Source organism: Nerophis ophidion, linkage group LG09, assembly GCF_033978795.1.
Source record: "Nerophis ophidion isolate RoL-2023_Sa linkage group LG09, RoL_Noph_v1.0, whole genome shotgun sequence".
Taxonomy (NCBI): domain Eukaryota; kingdom Metazoa; phylum Chordata; class Actinopteri; order Syngnathiformes; family Syngnathidae; genus Nerophis; species Nerophis ophidion.
The window spans coordinates 57,555,206-57,577,460 of record NC_084619.1 but is presented as its reverse complement, the minus strand read 5'-3'; the positions used below and the strand labels follow the sequence as shown (position 1 = coordinate 57,577,460).

Below are 22,255 nucleotides of genomic sequence, written 5' to 3'. Positions count from 1 at the left end.
TATACTTGCAGTGTGTATATTGTACATATTACATATAGTTATGAAGGTGTCTGTTGCTACATTATGTATATACTTGCAGTGTGTATATTGTACATATTACATATAGTTATGGTGTCTTTTACTACATTATATATACTGTATACTTAGTGTGTATATTGCACATATTACATAATGTTATGAAAGTGTTATTACATTACATATATATACTTGCAGTGTGTATATTATACATATTACATATTGTTATGAAGGTGTCTGTTACTATATTATATACTGTATATACTTGCAGTGTGTATATAAAACATATTACATAATGTTATGAAGGTGTCTGTTACCAAATTATATATATACTTGTAGTGTGTATATAAAACATATTACATATTGTTATGAAGGTGTAAGTTTCTACATTACATATATACTTGCCGTGTGTATATTGTACATATTACATATTGTTTTGAAGTTGTCTGTTACTACATTATATATATACTTGCAGTGTGTATATTGTACATATTACATATGGTTATGAAGGTGTCTGTTACTACATTATATATACACTTGCAGTGTGTATATTGTACATATTACATATGGTTATGAAGGTGTCTGTTACTACATTATATATATACTTGCAGTGTGTATATTGTACATATTACATATAGTTATGAAAGTGTCTGTTACTACATTATATATATACTTGCAGTGTGTATATTGTACATATTACATATAGTTATGAAGGTGTCTGTTATTACATTATATATATACTTGCAGAGTGTATATTGTACATATTACATATAGTTATGAAGGTGTCTGTTACTACATTATATATATACTTGCAGAGTGTATATTGTACATATTACATATAGTTATGAAAGTGTCTGTTACTACATTATATATATACTTGCAGTGTGTATATTGTACATATTACATATAGTTATGAAGGTGTCTGTTACTACATTATATATATACTTGCAGTGTGTATATTGTACATATTACATATAGTTATGAAGGTGTCTTTTACTACATTATATATACACTTGCAGTGTGTATATTGTACATATAGTTATGGAGGTGTCTTTTACTACATTGTATATATACTTGCAGTGTGTATATTGTACATATTACATATAGTTATGAAGGTGTCTGTTACTACATTATATATATACTTGCAGTGTGTATATTGTACATATTACATATAGTTATGAAGGTGTCTGTTACTACATTATATATATACTTGCAGTGTGTATATTGTACATATTACATATAGTTATGAAGGTGTCTGTTGCTACATTATGTATATACTTGCAGTGTGTATATTGTACATATTACATATAGTTATGAAGGTGTCTTTTACTACATTATATATATACTTAGTGTGTATATTGCACATATTACATAATGTTATGAAAGTGTTATTACATTACATATATACTTGCAGTGTGTATATTATACATATTACATATTGTTATGAAGGTGTCTGTTACTACATTATATACTGTATATACTTGCAGTGTGTATATAAAACATATTACATAATGTTATGAAGGTGTCTGTTACCAAATTATATATATACTTGCAGTGTGTATATAAAACATATTACATATTGTTATGAAGGTGTAAGTTTCTACATTACATATATACTTGCCGTGTGTATATTGTACATATTACATATTGTTTTGAAGTTGTCTGTTACTACATTATATATATACTTGCAGTGTGTATATAAAACTTTGATGTGGGGTTTTGAAGTTGTTTTAGAGTGCTTTAAAGGCAACAACGGTGACTGCTAGTAGCCGCATCTTCTAAGCGTTTATCATCTTTAAAATCCCCCTCAAAAAAGACATAGGTTCTTGTTTCTCATTATGATTGTAAACGATAGGCAAATTAAAAAAAAAAAAAAAGTGCAGTTCCCCTGTAAACAAGAAGAATCACCTTTAAGTCAGATCTAACTTTTATTCATCTAACTTTGGGTTCTTCCTTCCTTTTACAAAACTTTGCGGGAATGAATCATGTTTCTGCATCAGCTGACGGATGTAAAAAGTGCATGATCGAGCTGCTTTCTTGGGTTCCATGCCAGTGAATGAGGGTGTTAGTACCGCTGCTCTCCATGACAAAAGTGTTTACCTAATCTGTTTATGTTGGGAGAGACTTGGATGTAACGCGAGTCAAAAAGGTCCGTGTAACTCGTGGGCGGTCTGAGAGCCTCTCTTTTCTTTTTTTACAAATCATTTCTGTGTATGCACTTTTGTGTGTTGCATAAATCCTCCCCACAAAGCTTTGAAGAAGATGGACGCTGGATTGCCATCTCCAGTTCCGGTGGATATGCACTCGCAGATGCCCGAGCGTCTGTCGGCACAATGCCTTCAAATATAGCCGTCCAATCTTTCGACGGCCAATTTGCCCACCTTTTTGATGATGTGCACCTATTTGAAAAAGAGTGAAAGGCAAGGGTAGCGTGCAATTTAGAGATACTACTGTGTCGCCACTTACGGGCCACCACCTCTCCTTCCCCTCCTCTTCACTCCCGCGCCCTCTCTTGATTATGCGATTCGCCTTGGCAGAGGAACAAATAGGAGAGGGAAAAGGCAGTGTTTGACACTGCCATTTTCAATGACAAAATACAATCTAGCGAGGCCAGTAATTCAACGGGGAGGGATTAGCCGAGCGCGAGGTTGGGGCCCCCTCAGATTAAGACGACGGCAGAGCGCGGGGATCTTAAATTTCATCATCTCCGGCGTTCTGGCACAATGGCGTATTCTTCGCCCGTCTCCTCTGACGTCTGATGAGGGTTGAGGAGACCTCACCTCTCCTTCAAGTAGACCTCACCGCCGAATGTCCTGCTTTCATACGTTTCAACACCTGAATGTGTGCGCGGGAGGATCGCCGCCTTTGAACAAGTAATGGAAAAATGTGTAAAAACATGTCGTCGCATATTAGTACCAATTCACACACTTCCATACTTACACTTTTAGCTGCATATGTGTGTTCGCACTGAGAAGTACTGCCAAATGCATTGCACAGATATTCACTCAAAACAATGAGTGTGCAGCACTCAATAGTCGCCGTCTTGGCTACATAACGGAAAAGGAGGAACTGACTTGCAGGTATCAAAAAAATCTAATTTTATGCTTTTCATGCAATTTTAAAAAACAAATTCAATGCCCATGTCCTACTGCAGATTGTTATTACATTATATATAGTCAAAGGCAGACAATTATTTGTATGGACAAAATTGTATGCATTTGACACTAATAATGGTGAAAAGTTTGTGTACACACACACACATTCATATATATATATATATATATGTATATATATATATATATATATATATATATATATATATATATATATATATATATATATATATTTATATATATATATATATTTATATTAGGGCTGGGCAACGATTAAAATTGTTTAGCGAAGTTAATCACACTATTTCTCCGATTAATCACGATTAACTGCATTGTATACGCAAAGCCCAATAATGAATTCAAAAGTAGTGTGTAATGCACCTTTATTGGAATATTCTCCCACATGAACAAAAGCGCCAAAACATTTGTTGTGCTAACACAATTTAAATCAGTCCTTTTTAAACAGGAGCAGTTAAATAGCATATTTTATGAAAATCAACTCAAAAAATGTAAATACAAACATTTAAGCTTATTTCCACTGCCAGGGTATTTAAGTTATCCTGTTTGTTATGGAAAATAAATATAATGTACATACAAATCTCTGAGCCACAATCATAACATCTGAACAGGCAATTTCTGAGGTAACAGCAGAAACATTTTTTTTATCAGGGATCTTATGTCTAAAAAACCTATATTATAGGTAGTAGGCTGTTTTAGGGAATTTTTGATCAAATTATCCGTAGTAGCAATATTAATAATGTGTTTATTCTGCGTAGTACACTTAAAATAATTATGACCATATCTAGGAATTGATATGATGGGAATTTTCCGATTGTTTGCTTGGTGCTTTGATAAACTGAACGCATATACATGGTACTATTTGTGATGTTATGAGCCAGGGAAAAAAATAACTACCCTACCCAGCATGCAACAGGAGTGACGAGCATGCGCGGTAGCCCGGTATAGGTTGTGTCGCCATGACGGCATCTTGTATGTTGTGATATGCACGCTCTGAAAGCAAACGTTAAGAACTCAGCCAACACTCCTCGTCTGCATTATTCATAAATAGACAGACAACACAAATACTCCACTGCTTCACAAGCCGCTGGATGTAGCCGGCAAAGTATTTCCATGCTAGCTAGCCGGTCTAGCAAGCACGCGTCATTCAGTCCAAAACGGCCCGATCTATCCACATTCAGAATTGTCTGGCGGTCGTAAGTGATCCCGGAGTGACCACGCTGTAAGCCAGCCATGAAATTTGCAGAATTGTCTGGTATTTTTGCCAAATGTTCCATCTTTACCAAGAGCCCCTCGACGCCGAAGTACATCCGGGAGATGCCATCTTGTTAAGAAAAGGCGTTAACAAAATAAAAGCATGTAAACAGCATACGCAAATGTGAGATAAAATAATTGTCGGCGTTAATAGATTGATGAGTTAACGCGTAATTAAAGCATTAATTTGCCCACCCCTAATATATATATATATATATATATATATATATATATATATATATACACACACACACACATATAGACATATATATACATATCTATATATATGTATATATATATACATACATATATACAGTTATGTGTGTGTGTGTGTGTGTGTGTGTGTGTGTGTGTGTGTGTGTGTGTGTGTGTGTGTGCGTGTTTTCATGCACACACATGTACAAACATACACGTACACATATATACATACATACATGCATACATACATATACAATACAGGCCAAAAGTTTGGACACACCTTCTCATTCAATGGGTTTTCTTTAATTTCATGACTATTTACATTGTAGGGGGCAGCATAGCTCGGTTGGTAGAGTGGCCGTGCCAGCAACTTGAGGGTTGCAGGTTCGATTCCCGCTTCCGTCATCCTAGTCACTGCCGTTGTGTCCTTGAGCAAGACAGTTTACCCACCTGCTCCCAGTGCCAGCCACACTGGTTTAAATGTAACTTAGATATTGGGTTTCACTATGTAAAGCGCTTTGAGTCACTAGAGAACAGCGTTATATAAATATAATTCACTTCACTTCTCTTCACTAGATTGTCACTGAAGGCATCAAAACTATGAATGAACACGTGTGGAGTTATGTACTTAACAAAAAAAAGGTGAAATAACTCAAAAAATGTTTTATATTGTAGTTTCTTCAAAATAGCCACCCTTTGCTCTGATTACTGCTTGGCACGCTCTCTGGATTCTCTCGATGAGTTTTAAAAGGTAGTCACCTGAAAGGGTGTTCACTTCACCAGTGTCATAGTTGTGATGCCTTCAGCGACAATCTACAATGTAAATAGTCATGAAACTGAGAAGGTGTGTCCAAACTTTTGGCCTGTGGTGTATGTGAACATATGTACACATATATTTACACATATATACCAGGGTTTCCCACACATTAATTTATTTGTGGCGGCCCGCCACAAAAGAATTACGGCCGCCACAAATATATATATATACATATTTTTTTTTCGGCTTTAGACTCGCTCGACAGCTCATGAAAGCAATGGGACTCTGTCTGTGAATGGAGCTTGTAGTTACATATTATATAAATATGTAAATATTATATAAATATGTATATAAATATGTACATGAAGTGTAATTATATTCCAACTCCGCGTTCTTCTTGGGCATCGCCGCCGCTGCCACCCAAACACTGTGTACACATATGTACATACACATGTATACATAAACAAATACATGCACATATATACACACACATACTGTATTTATGTGAATGTGAGAGTGAATGTTTTCTGCCTATGTGTTGGCTCTGCAAAGAGGTGGCGACTTGTACAGGGTGTACCCTGCCTCCTGCCCAAGAGCAGCAGGGATAGGCTTCAGCACCCCCAAAAACAATAGAAAATGGATGTATATATTGTGTGTGTGTGTGTGTATATATATATATATATATATATATATATATATATATACACACACACACACACACACACACACACACACACACACACACACACACACACACACACACACACACACACACACACACACACACACACACACACACACACACACAGATATATATACATGCACACATAATAATGCAAGTAACCGTTTCAAACGCAATAAAAACATTTTTATTGTTATGGTATTTTTTATTTACCATTGGAAGGTAATGTTTGTGACTTCTTCACAGTAACATTTTTCAAAGTAAAAAAGTAAAACAAGAACACCGCCAGCTAGCTTATATTACCATTAGTGATTTAATTTGACTTTTATCTATATTTCTCACATTTACAAAGTTTATCTGCCGGCCCAAATATAATGATTGGTGTTTACGGTGGTAACTACCTTGGTTTTGTCAACACAAACGCGCAGTCATGTTGGTATGATAGAATATACATTCATTGACAGCGAACGCTAGCCATTCAAATTGCTATTATTAACTAAAACCACCTTAAGCTAAGGCACGTGCATGTGTTACGTACGTACGTGATTTCGTCATTATGTACCAGAAGCCATAGAAGGGCGGGATATACTGTGTAAAATACATTGGAAAGTTGGTGCTCTAAAAGCATCTTGGTAAATGTTGCAAACAGCCCCATTATTATGTTAAAAAGATAAACAAACACAAAAATAATTAAAAAAAAACTCTTAATATCAGTTAGCACTTCAATAAATATTGAACATCTTAAAGTGTAGTTTTTTTCCCACAACTGGAAGAACTGGATCAGGTGGTTTGTTTTGTTGTCTTTTTGTTGTTAATTGCAATTGAACGACGTTTTTAAATACCACTAGACCAGTGGTCCCCAACCTCTTTGTATCCACGGACCGGTCAACGCTTAATAATTTGTCCCGCGGCCTGGGGGGGTGTCCTTTTTTTTTCTTTTTTTCTTCTTTGTCATGAAAAAGGGACATTTTTGTCATGAAAAAGGGATTTTTTTTTGTGGTTGGTTCACTATTTGTAAGTGTATATTGTGTTTTTTATGTTGATTTAATAAAAGAAAAAAATATTTTTTTTTTTTTTTTTTTTATAAAAAATTCTTCTGCGGCCCAGTACCAATCGGGCCGCGGCCTGGACCACTGCTTTAGACAATATTTAATGCCATAAGTTTCACAAAATCTATTTACTTTGAATTAATAACCCTGTGAAATAAATGTAGCGATGGAAAGTAGTGAACCAGGTAAGTGTTCTTGTTCTGAACAATACAAATAAAAAGTGTTACAGTCAGTCTTACTTATTACTGTACAATTGAGAAGTGGGCTGGAAAAGATGGCAGATATTTTATTGGATTGAATAATGCTCCCCTCAGTGGTTGCAATCACATAAAAAAAGAGATAAGACAAAATGGGTAAATATTGCATGTACTTACTGAAATATAAGTATTGGACTCAAATATATTAGTGACATGTTGACTGTTTGAGGGACTCAACATCTGACACATTATGAAGGTGTAGACTGCACCCTGGTGGTTAAACAAATAACCGCTCAACATAAAGACCACACACTGAGTGGAAGTGATTCCATGAGCTCTGAATGACAATTGGTCATTCCCAATTACCCTGCAATAGATTGGTGCCAAATACGAGGTGCCGTCTGCAGTTTTCCTAAAGATCGAAGGTTACCAGCATTACCTTATGCCAGGGGTGCTCAACTGTTTCGCCACCTAAGGGAGAACGTGAAAATGTGCCAATAGTCAAATAGCGAAATAGCCAATTAGAGACTTTTACCATGTAACAGCACCACGAGTGAGGAATTCAGCTTCTTTGCGCTGTATATAAAAACAAGGTGGTAGAGATTGTCACACAGCCATGAGCCTAATTCACTTAACATGCAACTCTGCATCTTTTACCTCAAAACAAGCATAAAGCTAATTTTCTGCAGATTTTTGCCATTTCCAGGTGTTGTTCTGTCCCCAGTTCGTCCTCAATGTTTTATCCGATCGCTTTCAAACTTTAGCCAGACAGATTAGAAATATATTAATCAAATTATGTTTAGGGCATCCCAAAACTCTCAACCATCCAATATACAGAACCTATTCCATAATAGAGATGATCACCATATTTACAGTTTAAGAGGAAACAACAAATTATATTTACCTAAATTTAAAACCACTTTAAAATCAATGTGCATTTCAGTGCGTGGAGTCAATCTGTGGAACAACTTAGGGGACAAGTTAAAAACGTGTTCTAACATGATTCAATTTAAAAAACTGTTTAAAAAAGAAGTACTGAAGAAGTACGAGGAGGAAAGAGAGTGATGCCCTCAGCACAGAGCGATGGGAGAGAGGTGTATGGTCAGAGAGTGTTTGGGCCCGTGTGTGTGTGTGTGTGTGTGTGTGTGTGTGTGTGTGTGTTTGTTTGTTTTGTCTCGTCTTGTCTTGTCTCCTAGTATTGTTAGTGTACAGGAGTTTTTCTTGTTTTTGTTTATAGAGTATTGTTATTGTATTATATTGTTTATGTCAAATGTGGAATGAGTCAGAGTGGTTGGGCTATTATAAGCATCTGCTTCATCCAACCCCTTTTCAAGCCATGCATAAATATATTTGCCAAAATGTAAAAAAAAAAAAAAAAAAAAACTGTGTTTAGTTGTACTGTGCAGGTTTGAAATGAATATTTCAATTCAATTCAATATAGGATGCTAATTTTCATCATAGGATGTGGGCGGAGCGTGGCGACCAAAGTTATGCTTCTCCATACGGCGACAAAAAGACACAACTTTACCGTAGAGCCGGGCTCTCAATTTTGAACCCAACAAAGTCAGCCTGTAAAAAGAAAATCTATTAATTTTACGGTGAGAAAAACTGGAAGCTCATTCGCCAGAATTTCCCTGTAAAATTGATAGTGGTTTTAGACCCATATTACTGTAAATTATGAAAACTGTACCACTGTTTTTGCATTAAAATTCTTGTTTGTTACCTTAAGTTACAATATATGGCCATTTATTCACAGTACATCACTGTAAATTTAGAAACAGTACGACTTATTTTTACAGTAAAATTTAAGCGACTGAGCTGTTTTTTTCCCCAGAAAGTATTTACAGTCATTTTTTCAACAGTGCATTACTATACAATGGAAAAACAGTATCATTGTTATTTTACCGCACAATTCTGTCTAATAACCTGCTACTTTTTGAAATCTACATTCCCTGTTTTTACAGTGCATTATGTAAATGTAAAATGGTACCTTTGAGGATTTTATGTTAAATTCCCAGTGACCTACCTCCCATGTTTTTACAGTAAAATCTAAAAACTTGTTTACAGTGCAGCCTTGTGGGCATGCCATCAATGACTGTACAGCTTGAAAGAAGTCAGTTTTATTTGGTAGCCACTAGAGATGCGCGGATATGCAATTATATAATCCGCAAACGCATCACCAAAGTCGTAATCCACCCGCCGTCCACCCGAACCAACATTTTATCAGAACCGCAACCGCCCGCCCGCTGAAATACAGAGGTTGGCCAGCTTTACCACTCACAGAGCTATTTAAACCCGTTTCACAGAGTAATGAAGACAATGGGAGCCGCTAACGTTCTCGCGAATATCCAATAGCGTTCATCACAGTAACACAACATAAACGCAACACAACAAATACCAAGAATCCTTTGTATCCGCGACACTTCCTGAATATATTTTACACCCCCGTGGCCCCCCGGGTTTGCTGCTAGCGGGGTGTATAAAATAGTCAGGAATTGTCATGGATACAAAGGATTCTGGGTATTTGTTGTGTTGCGTTTATGTTGTGTTACTGGGAGGATGTTCTCCCGAAATGTGTTGTCAATCTTTTTTGGTGTGGCTTCACAGCGTGGCGCATATTACTAAGAGTGTTAAAATTGTTTATATCACAACCATTAGTGTACTCTGTGTCACCCAGTATGCCTTGCAGTCGTGTGCGTGTTGCTGCGGAGGCCACACACAACATGTTGCTGGACTGACGAGCAAATCGTACATGCTGTAGAGGGCGACAAAGCCAATGGCTTCATAGCACGCCCTGATACTTATTATTTGGGTGACTGCCGGCAGTCATTCTAGAGAATATTAGCGTCTCCTATTGTCTTCTTCGCTTTGTGACACGGGTCTTAAATGGCTCTTTGAATGGTAAAGGATACCAATCCCAGAACCATGTATATCAAATATTTCCGGATGGTTCAACCGCCACCCGCCCGGATCTAATTAAAATGAACTTTTTCGTCATGTCACCCGTCCGACCCGCGGTTCGGACTCCGCGGATGAGACCGCAAACCGCGCATCTCTAGTAGTCACCATTTGGCAAGCTAAATGAAATGATACGGCAGGCCCCCTGGGCCACACTTTGGGCACCCCTGCTTTATACAGTTCCAGATGCTCACCATTGACGTAGTGCGACAAAACAACCAGGCCAGTTCACATAAAACCTTACAGCTTTTAATCACAACGGAAGACTGAAGGTCCAGAAGATTTGTCATGACTGCATTCTTCACCTCCATTCCTGCTGTCAAGAGGTGGTGCTGGTGAAGCAGCAGTCATTAGTCGGGTATGCAGAGACAAACCCAGAAAGCTCACGCTGCCTTGATGTCTCTCCCACGCTCTGACCAGAGAACAGCGGCTGACCTGCTTGTCACCTCAACGTTCTATCAAACGCAGAACGCCCCCGCCCCCGCCCCAACCCTACAGCACTTTCTTACGTGGTCCCGTTTGATGTGCGCACAAAAAGAAAAAGTGAGGGTCGAGTAGTACACATTCTTGGAAAGGTGGCTGAGGGTTGTCAAAGAATGCAGAAGTAAATAGTTGAGACTTCATTAGAGAGCTCTACATTTTTGATGTAAACCCAGTAAGAGACACATCTTGACGCTGTGAAGACATATTTTTTGTGGTTGTTCCATTACTAGATAATACATACATACGCGCACACATGGGTACTTACTTAGATACGTACACAAATGCAGTCCATATACACAGGGTACATACATCCACATGCACATTCACTGTACAAACATACATATACACATACTGTACAGGTACATATGTATATACACTAACACGTATAATCATGTTTCATCAAACATATATCAACATTGTTCCCCTAGGTCAGTGGTTCTCAACCTTTTTTCAGTGATGTACCCCCTGTGAACATTTTTTTAATTCAAGTACGCCCTAATCAGAGCAAAGCATTTTTGGTTGAATACAAGAGATATAGAAGTAAAATACAGCACTATGTCATCAGTTTCTGATGTATTATATTGTATAACAGTGCAAAATATTGCTCATTTGTAGTGGTCTTTCTTGAACTATTTGGAAACAAAGATGTAAAAAGAACTAAAAACTTGTTGAAAAATAAGCAAGTGATTCAATTGTAAATAACGAGTTCTACACATAAAAGTAATCATCAACTTAAAGTGCCCTCTTTGGTGATTGTAATAGAGATCCATCTGGATTCATCAACTTAATTCTAAACATATCTTCACAAAAAAAATATAAATCTTTAACATCAATATTTATGGAACATGTCCACAAAAAATCTAGCTGTCAAAACTGAATATTGCATTGCTGCATTTCTTTTCACAGTTTATGAACTTACATTCATATTTTGTTGAAGTATTATTAGAAAAATATATTTATAAAGGATTTTTGAATTGTTGCTATTTTTAGAATATTTTTGAAAAATCTCACGTACCCCTTGGCATACCTTCAAGTAACCCCAGGGGTACGCGTACCCCCATTTGAGAACCACTGCCCCAGGTGACACTGGTTAAAACACAGCACACTGGTAACTGGAAGTGGTGGAAATGATAGCGATTTTTACATACATCGCAATTCGAACAGGGATGTTTAAAAAATCGATTAATAAAAGTCAATAATCGGTTTATTTATTGTAAATAAAGGGATGAAGACAGTTCTAAAATTGGGATGACTGCAGCGCGCCACCTCACCTCCAGCTCCTTTATTATGATGCAGTTTTGCAACATAATAAAAATGTTATTTCCATTAATTCAATAAACGTGATTGGGAATTCTTATTACAAAAGCACTGTCTTTGAAAGTTGCACGTAATAAACGCTTTTTTGTCGAAATTAAAAGAAATGTAAAACTGCATCGATATACAAACCCCGTTTCCATATGATTTGGGAAATTGTGTTAGATGTAAATAAAAACGGAATCCATCCATCCATCCATTTTCTACCGCTTATTCCCTTTCGGGGTCGCGAGGGGCGCTGGCGCCTATCTCAGCTACAACCGGGCGGAAGGCAGGGTACACCCTGGACAAGTCGCCACCTCATCGCAGGGCCAAAAACGGAATACAATGACTTTGCAAATCCTTTTCAACCCATGTTCAATTGAATGCACAATAAAGACAACATATTTGAAGTTCAAACTCATAAACTTTTTTTTTTTTTTTTGCAAATAATAATTAACTCAGAATTTCATGGCTGCAACACGTGCCAAAGTAGTTGGGAAAGGGCATGTTCACCACTGTGTTACATCACCTTTTCTTTTAACAACACTCAATAAACATTTCGGAACTGAGGAAACTAATTGTTGAAGCTTTGAAAGTGGAATTCTTTCCCATTCTTGTTTTATGTAGAGCTTCAGTTGTTCAGTGGTCGTATTTTACGCTTAATAATGCGCCACACATTTTCGATGGGAGATAGGCCTGGACTGCAGGCGGGCCAGGAAAGTACCAGCACTCTTTTTTTACGAAGCCGCGCTGTTGTAACATGCGCTGAATGTGGCTTGCCATTGTCTTGCTGAAATAAGCAGGGGCGTCCATGAAAAAGACGGCGCTTAGATGGCAGTATATGTTGTTCCAAAACCTGTATGTACATTTCAGCATTAATGGTGCCTCCACAGATGTGTAAGTTACCCATGCCTTGGGCACTAATGCACCCCCATACCATCACAGATGCTGGCTTTTGAACTTTGCGTCGATAACAGTCTGGATGGTTCGCTTCCCCTTTGGTCCGGATGACACAATGTCGAGTATTTCCCCCAAAAAATTGAAATGTGGACTTGTCAGACCACAGAACACTTTTCCACTTTGCATTAGTCCATCTTAGATGATCTCAGGCCCAGAGAAACTGACGGCGTTTCTGGATGTTGTTGATAAATGGCTTTCGCTTTGCATAGTAGAGCTTTAACTTGCACTTACAGATGTAGCGACGAACTGTATTTAGTTTTAGTGATTTTCTGAAGTGTTCCTGAGCCCATATGGTGATATCCTTTAGAGATTGATGTCGGTTTTTGATACAGTGCCATCTGAGGGATCGAAGGTCACGGTCATTCAATGTTGGTTTCCGGCCATGCCGCTTACGTGGAGTGATTTCTCCAGATTCTCTGAACCTTTTGATGATATTATGGACCGTAGATGTGGAAATCCCTAAATTTCTTGCAATTGCACTTTGAGAAACGTTGTTCTTAAACTGTTTGACTATTTGCTCACGCAGTTGTGGACAAAGGGGTGTACCTCGCCCAGTCTTTTCTTGTGAAAGACTGCATTTTTTGGGAAGCTATTTTTATACCCAATCATGGCACCCACCTGTTCCCAATTAGCCTGCACACCTGTGGGATGTTCCAAATGAGCATTCCTCAACTTTATCAGTATTTATTGCCACCTTTCCCAACTTCTTTGTCACGTGTTGCTGGCATCAAATTCTAAAGTTAATGATTATTTGCAAAATCATTGTATTCCATTTATATTTACATCTAACACAATTTCCCAACTCATATGGAAATGGGGTTTGTATATAAATTAAAGACTCATCAGTAATGGATTTTTTTTAATCGAATCATAACTCCTGAATTGGTATCGAATTGTGGAGGTGGCCAAAGATTCCCACCTCTACTGATGATGCGTAATCTAGTTTTACTATAACAATCTACAAGGTTAATATAGTTCGATTCTCTTTTCGTCCCCTCGGCATTCTTTTGTAATTCAAGTTTTCATTACATATATGTATTGTTGCATTTGATAGAATCGTATTTTTAATAATAGGAGCAATTATTGTTATGATTCATTTATAAAAGACATATTACTTTTGATATTTTAATTGTTCCATTTGTAGTACAATAATGTTAATTTTCATTTCTGTGTCATTACTTTCTACTTCCCTAACTATTTATTTGCTATAATTTTTCGTATCATATTTGTACATATCAAATTTGCTGATGTTCTGCTGTTGTTGTTTTTGTCTCTCTGTCTTACCACCCTTTACTCCCCACAAACTCCCCCTCTGTCTTCCTTTTTTTCTTCTTTCTATCCCCTCTTGCTTCGGTGTGGAAGCGCCAAACATTAAATGAATGCATTTAATCAAGTCAAATATGAATAAGGCAACAAGAGAGGTATAGAAGTACACTTGTCTTTTCTAAAGTAAATCTGGGCATCTACATTAACAATATGATTTGCTTGAGTGACTTAAAAAAATACATAGGACTTTTTGTCAAACAATGTATCTATTTGTAATGTTTGTATCCAAGCATATAATACTTGCTCATTCTGATTTTGTGTATACAGTACAGCGCTAATTAGGTCATGCAGTAGCAATCTCTGACCACTTGGTGGCAGAGCCTGCACATACAATAGAGAGCAGACACCTTAGTTTAAATAAAAAACACCACAATATGTGGCTAACGCTGTGCTCAGGCTACTCACATTTTCAATGACAAACGTCCATTCTTTGTCTTCAAACTCCTCTGCATGAGGGTCCTGTAGGAATACAGAAAGCACACCAGTTACACTATTATTACAAACACTAAAAACCTAACTACCATGAATTGATTAACAAGGACCCCGACTTAAACAAGTTGAAAAACTTATTCGGGTGTTAACCTTTAGTGGTCAATTGTACGGAATATGTACTGTACTGTGCAATCTACTAACAAAAGTCTCAATCAATCAACCTTTGTGTTAAATTCCACCCTTTTGTGTTGTCATAATATCCTTCAAAGAAATGACTGAATTATTTCATTGTTATTACTTGATTTGATTAAATCTCGCCTACGTAATATGTCATGTAAACTAGTGTTCCAAGTGACGCATGGATAAAGATCCAGTCTTAACATTTTTTACCTCAGGGCCCACTTAACGTTCTTGATTTGAATCTCATTTAATAATGATATCCAACCCACACACAGTTTAACAGGATACACCTTGACATGTGCTATGGAACCAGGTGTTAATCAAAAAGATTATTATCAAGGTTTAGCGCTTGCTGATTACAAAACTAAATACTAAGTACTAATGAAATATACTGCAAACTAAGCGGGTCAAAGACAGATGAAAAATAAATTAACACACTATTACCCAATGATGAAGTGCATAAATTGTAACTAAATGTATAATAAATATATATATATATTTCTTAAATGAATTAAATTAAAGTCCAACTGAAAATACAGCTTTACAACTTAAGTCATATTTTTTGCGCTTAAGAAACTTTTCTATGACTTTAGCTCCAGACTTCTTCTGCGTGGTGCAGTTGGGAGAGTGGCCGTGCCAGCAACCTGAGGGTTCCTGGTTCAATCCCCACCTTCTACCAGCCTCGTCACGTCTGTTGTGTCCTTGAGCAAGACACTTCACCCTTGCTCCTGAGGGTTTGCGGTTAGGGCCTTGCAATGCAGCTCCCGCCATCAGTGTGTGAATGTGTGTGTGTATGGGTGAATGTGGAAAAAGTGTCAAAGCCCTTTGAGTACCTTGAAGGTAGAAAAGCGCTATACAAGTATAACCCATTTACCATTTTTTTGATATTGTCATTACTGCCACAAGTGGTTCTTAAATGAATTCAATCAAATTAAATTGCAAATGAAAATACATTTCCACTGCTTAGTCATATTTTTTGCGCATAAGTAATTTCTCTATGACTTTAGCGCCAGACTTTTTCTGTTTGTTTGATATTGTCATGGGCTTCACGGTGGAAGAGGGGTTAGTGCTTCTGCCTCACAATACGAAGGTCCTGAGTAGTCCTGGGTTTAATCCAGGGCTCGGGATCTTTCTGTGTGGAGTTTGCATGTTCTCCCCGTGAATGCGTGGAGTCCCTCCGGGTACTCCAGCTTCCTCCCACTTCCAAAGACATGCACCTGGGGATAGGTTGATTGACTAGTGTGTTAATGTGAGTGTGAATGTTGTCTGTCTATCTGTGTTGGCCGTGCGATGAGGTGGCGACTTGTCCAGGGTGTACGCTGCCTTCCGCCCGATTGTATCTTAGATAGGCACCAGCGCCCCCCGCGACCCCAAAGGGAATAAGCGGTAGGAAATGGATGGATGATATTGTCATTACTGCCACAAGTGGTGGAGAAGTGTATCACACCTTTTGATTATTTATGTATTTAATATTTGATGACTTACTATGGTGTATTATTATTTATTATTTATTTTTTCACTGGTCTGTTACAAACAGACAAGGAAATGAGGTAAAATTGCTATTATAGGAAAAGTGGTAGGATTAAATAAGATATGCTTCTTCCTACTCTTTTTCGGACGTGCTGTAATGAAACAACTGGAAATATTTTCGAAATAAACTGAAACAACTGGGTGCCGATACGGCCTATACGGACCACAGCTGAGAAGCATTTTTGGCGGCCCCCTAGGAGGCACTGTGGTTAAGAAACACTGTTGTAGCGCACAGAAGGAGACAACAAACAAGCACACGAACACACACTAAGAGCGATAAAGTTCCCTCGCTCACAGAGACTGACACGAAAAGCCTTTGTAGTAGATGTGGGCGGATCGATCTAAATATCAATATCATCAACACCGCAGTAGCTTCAGTATCAGATTCATTCTAGCTTGATGAGATTATATTTTTATATTTTCATCTACATGTCCTCAAAAATGTTTGTGCCTGCTTTGTAGTGGTGCTCAAATACATTATATATGTTTTAAGGGTGAACCAATATCAGCAAAAAAAACAAGTATGAGATTATAACGGCTTGCATCTAAAATCTCCGATACAAGCAGTCCTGCAGCATGTTTACTTGTGCAAAGTAAACATCTAAATGTCCTTGAAAAAAAACATACAAGGCTGCTTTTTTCTTCAATTTTAGTAAAATTAAACATGCTAGGCTGACAGCTACTAGGACCTAGCAGCTACACAACAGCTGAGCACACAATAGCACACAAGCTTGACATACTGTATATAATAATTAATTGACAATTTTAAAGTCAAAAAGAGCACATTCGTCAACATAAACAAGTATGAAATAGTTATAATTGCATACTACTTACACACACAAAGAAAGTATCCAGTAACAAATGTGTCCACATAATTCAACCTACTGCGTCATGAGCTTAACTTTTGTGACCACTCGGTGTCGCAAAAAATATACATATTTAAACACAACATAAGTCCATACAATAAGTTGATTGGCAACTCTAAATTGACCCTAGTGTGTGAATGTGAGTGTGAATGTTGTCTGTCTATCTGTGTTGGCACTGCGATGAGGGGGCAACTTGTCCAGTGTGTACCCGCCTTCACCCGAATGAAGCTGAGATAGGCTTCAGCGACCGCCCGCGTCCCCGAAAGGGACAAGCGGTAGAAAAAGGGATGGATGGATGTATATGTCCATACAGTTAATAATAAATAGGTTAGTGTTTTTCATACCAACTCTTGTTCTGGGCTTGACTCATTTCAGGTGATCAAACATTTTCTAACATTTCACACCACAAAATAATACAGTATGTCTGATTGGTGCTGATATCACATCAGGTCAATACTCAAAGCTCGTATTGGAAGAGCTAAAGTGCAATCGGTACGCCGCTAGTATATTCCTATATTGTTACAAACTTTAAGTGTTTGGTTATTTTGCACAGTTGACTTTTTTTTATAACAATTGTATGCAATAAAAAGGGAAGCAATGTAATATTGTATTGATATTTTCCCTTTGTATGATATTGTTGAATTTCTAAGAAATCTTTGTTTGCATTAGACATTAGTCCTGTGTTTTATTCTGAGTACCATCATAGAAAAAAAAATACTGGCAAAAATCATATCCAAGTAAAAAGTATCAATATTGGTATTGATGATACTAACCCTATTTGATATCAGAATAGTACGACCATTTTTAGGAATTGCCCACCTGTATTATCCAATTTATAATACGTTTCATGCTTTTACTTTATGGTGGAACCTTGTTTGCATCACAGCAACAAAGGAGGAGAAGTACTACACACGATACTAAATATAAATATATATGTATTTAAACACACAAGTACCTTAAAGAGAGTGACAGTGATTTCAATGTTCTCCGGTACGGGCCACACCACCACACCTCTGTAGGGGTTTTTGATGCCAGGCTGCCAGCTGTGGGACTGCAGGACAGAACAAACACAGTCAGCAGAATACAGGCATGTGGTAAAAAAAAATTCATAGCAGTTACAGTCATAACAGCAAAACTGTGACATGAACAGAAAGTCAAGTGAGGCAAATATGGACATCCCTGAAGCATTTCTAAACATCTATTAGCGAGGTTGGAACGCCCCCTAGTGGACTAAAAGGATGAACCGTGTCGCCACGGGAAACACTTGAGGGCAGGATGACTTATTCTGAAAGTGATTTTACAATCCCATTATTCAAATGACAGTGAAATACAAACCTTGGAGGATTTCCGTCGACTCCTGCGCGTCCAAACCACCACCAGTTTGTCTGGTTGCCTGAAAGAGAAGATGGAGTCTTGAGTAAAAGTAACACCATCATATGCAGATATATATATATATATATATATATATATATATATATATATATATATATATAGCCATCACAATTGTTTTAGTTTTTTTTAAATGGTTTACAAATAATTATGTATTTTTTGTGGAAAGAGTAAAGGTCAATAGAGGCCCTCAGTTTAATAGATAAAATGTTCTTGATAGGGGAAGTTTTAGCCCAACCCTTGCATTAAAAAAAATATGAAAGGATACACTAAAGGACAAACTTGCAAGGGGCGATAATGTGAAATAAAAAGAACAATTACTGCCAAAATATTGTATTATTATTATTGCCACTAGGGAAGAAGAGTGTGTGTGTGTCAATTTGTGCGCGTGTAATTTTCTTCTTCTTTTTTTTTAATCTGTCTGTCCGTATCTCAAATGGTGTGTGTCTGTATGTGTGTAATCACATCCGTGTGCGTGTTTTAACTTGCGTCCGTATTTTAATTTGTGCGTGTGTTAAAAAAAATTAAAATAAAATCTGTCTCGTCTGTATCCCAAACGAGGTGAGTGTGCGCGTGTATTCAGATTTGTGTGTCCATATTTTGATTTGTGCGCGTGTAAAAAATAAATAAGGTTTGTCCGTCATATCTCAATCTGTGTGTGTATGTGTGTAATAAAATCCGTGAGTGCGTGTTTTAACTTTTGTCCGTATTTCGATTTGTGCGTGTGTGAAAAAAACAAAAAAAAATCTGTCTGTATCCCAAAGGAAGTGGGTGTGTGTGTGTGTGTGTGTGTGTGTGTGTGTGTATTCAGATTTGTGTGTCCATGTTTAAATTTGTGCGTGTGTAAAACAATAAATCAAAATTGTTCGTCCATATCTCAATCCGTTAGTGTGTGTGTTAGTGTGTTTAATCGGATCTGTGTGTGCGTGTTTTAACTTGTGTTAACTTCGATGTGTAAAAACAAACAAAAAAATCTGTCTCTCCGTTTCTCAATCAGAGTGTGTGTGTGTGTGTGTGTGTGTGTGTGTGTGTGTATATGTGTGTGTATGTGTGTGTGTGTGTGTGTGTGTGTGTGTGTGTGTGTGTAAAATCAGGTCTATGTGTGCGTGTTTTAACTTGTGTGTCCGTATTTTGAAGTGTTTGTGTATAAAAAAAAGTGGATGTCTGTATCAATCAGTGTATGTTTATGTGTAATCAGATCGTTGTGTGTGTTTTAACTTGTGTCCGTATTTCAATTTGTTTATGGAAAAAAAAGGTCTGTCCGTATCTCAATCCGTTTGTGTATGTCTGCAATCAGATCCATGTGTGCATATTATAATTTGTGTGTCTGTATTTCAATTTGTGTGTATGTAAAAAAAAAAAAAAATCTGTCTGTTCGTATCTCACTACGTGTGTGTGTGTGTGTGATCAGATCCTGGTGTCCATGTTTGAATTTGTGTGTCTGTATTTCAATTTGTGCGTGTAAAAAATTAAAGAAATAGGTCTATAGGTGTGTGTGTTTAGTCATATTCGTGTATGCGTGTTTTAATTTGTGTGTCCTTATTTTGATTTTTTTATATGTAAAGAAACATATCTGTCTGTCCTTATCTTAATCTGTATGTGTGTGTGTTCAGATTCATGTGTGCGTGTTTTAATTTTATAGTCCATATTTCAATTTGTGCATATGTAAAGAAAAATATATCTGTCTGTCCGTATCTCAATCTGTCTATGTGTGTGTGTGTGTGTGTGTGTGTGTGTGTGATCAGGTCTATGTGTGCGTGTTTTAACTTGTGTTCATATTTGGAAGTGTGTGTGTGTAAAAAAAATGTGTCCGTCCGTATTAATCTGTGTGTGTAATCAGATCAGTGTTTGTGTTTTAACTTGTGTCCGTATTTCGATTTGTGTATCAAAAAATGTCTGTCCGTATCTCAAACTCTGTGTGTGTGTGTGTGTGTGTGTGTGTGTGTGTGTGTGTGTGTGTGTGTGTTAACTTGTGTCCGTAGTTTGAAGTGTGTGTGTATAAATAAAAGCTTATGTCCATATCAGTGTATGTTTATGTGTGCAATCAGATCCTTGTGTGCATATTATAATTTGTGTGTCCGTATTTTGATTTATGTGTATGTAAAAAAAATCTGTCTGTTCGTATCTCACTCGGTGTGTGTGTGTGTGTGTGTGTGTGTGTGTGTGTGTGTGTGTGTGTGTGTGTGTGTGTGTGTGTGATCAGATCCTGGTGTCCGTGTTGGAATTTGTGTGTCTGTATTTCAATTTGTGCGTGTAAAAAACAAAAAAAATAGGTCTATCGGTGTGTATGTGTGTGTGTTTTAATTTGTGTGTCATTTCGATTTGTGTATATGTAAAGAAACATATCTGGTTGTCCTTATCTTGATCTGTGTGTGTGTTCAGATTCATGTGTGCGTGTTTTAATTTTATAGTCCGTATTTCAATTTGTGCATATGTAAAGAAAAATATATCTGTTTGTCCATATCTCAATCTGTGTGTGTGTGTGTGTGTGTGTGTGTGTGTGTGTGTGTGTGTGTGTAATCAGATCCTGGTGTCCGTGTTTGAATTTGTGTGTCTGTATTTCAATTTGTGCGGGTAAAAAACAAAAAAATAGGTCTATCGCTGTGTATTTGTGTGTATTTTAATTTGTGTGTCCTTATTTCAATTTGTGTATATGTAAAGAAACATATCTGGTTGTCCTTATCTTGATCTGTGTGTGTTCAGATTCATGTGTGCGTGTTTTAATTTTATAGTCCGTATTTTAATTTGTGCATGTGTAAAGAAAAATATATCTGTTTGTCCATATCTCAATCTGTGCGTGCGTGCGTGTGTGTGTGTGTGTGTGTGTGTGTGTGTGAGGATGTTGTGGCAAGACCAGAGCTTCCTGTGAGGCGGCAGGAAGGAAGCACTTCACATCCAATACGAGCGGCCAGACAGCGATTGCGAGTGTAAACACAAACAGCAGCGTCGGGTTCATTTGAGGTCGCTGGCAGGGCAACAAAACAACCGCGAGACTCAAGTTTGCTGATAATGTCATCTCAAACTAACAAGTGTATAACGTTTATCGTTGTTTGCCGCACGTTCATTGTTTGCCTTCCCTCATAAACACATAATAAAAGGGACTAAATGTAGCTTGCCTTAACAACTCTATACCGTATGTAAACCGCGTGGTTCAGATTTACACTACTTAACACTTCTCATACATCTTGGGCCTCATGTAATAAGAATTGCGTGGATTTCCGACTAAAAATTGTTGTAAGTTCAAATCGTGAGACCTTGAGCCTGTCGATTGTGTGGAGTTAGAGAATTGCACAAGGGAACAAATAAGAAAGAAAGTGAAAAAGAAGATATGTGCATGGCCAAAACAGGCGAGGGGACGACAGATAAAGTAGTACTGCATCTAGGGCTATTAATATTTAATATTTTTAGGCCATGTCACAATACACGATATATATCGCAATATTTTGCCTTAGCCTTGAATGAACACTTGAGGCATATAATCACAGCAGTATGATGATTCCATGTGTCTACATTAAAACATTCTTCTTCATACTGCATTAATATATGCTACTT

General features: G+C 37.3%; 1 protein-coding gene across 6 annotated transcripts in view; it reads right to left on the bottom strand.

Moving 5' to 3' along the window:
• ehbp1 (EH domain binding protein 1) overlaps nucleotides 1–22,255 on the bottom strand; it is a 360,301-nt gene that overhangs the window by 316,031 nt on the left and 22,015 nt on the right. For all 6 annotated transcript variants that reach the window (XM_061911324.1, XM_061911326.1, XM_061911325.1 and 3 more), the window contains exons 3-5: nucleotides 18,650–18,707; nucleotides 18,270–18,365; nucleotides 14,712–14,765 (exon numbers count right to left, since the gene is read on the bottom strand). In XM_061911324.1, the coding sequence (XP_061767308.1) occupies nucleotides 14,712–14,765; nucleotides 18,270–18,365; nucleotides 18,650–18,707 (208 nt within the window). The remainder of the gene's footprint in view (nucleotides 1–14,711; nucleotides 14,766–18,269; nucleotides 18,366–18,649; nucleotides 18,708–22,255) is intronic.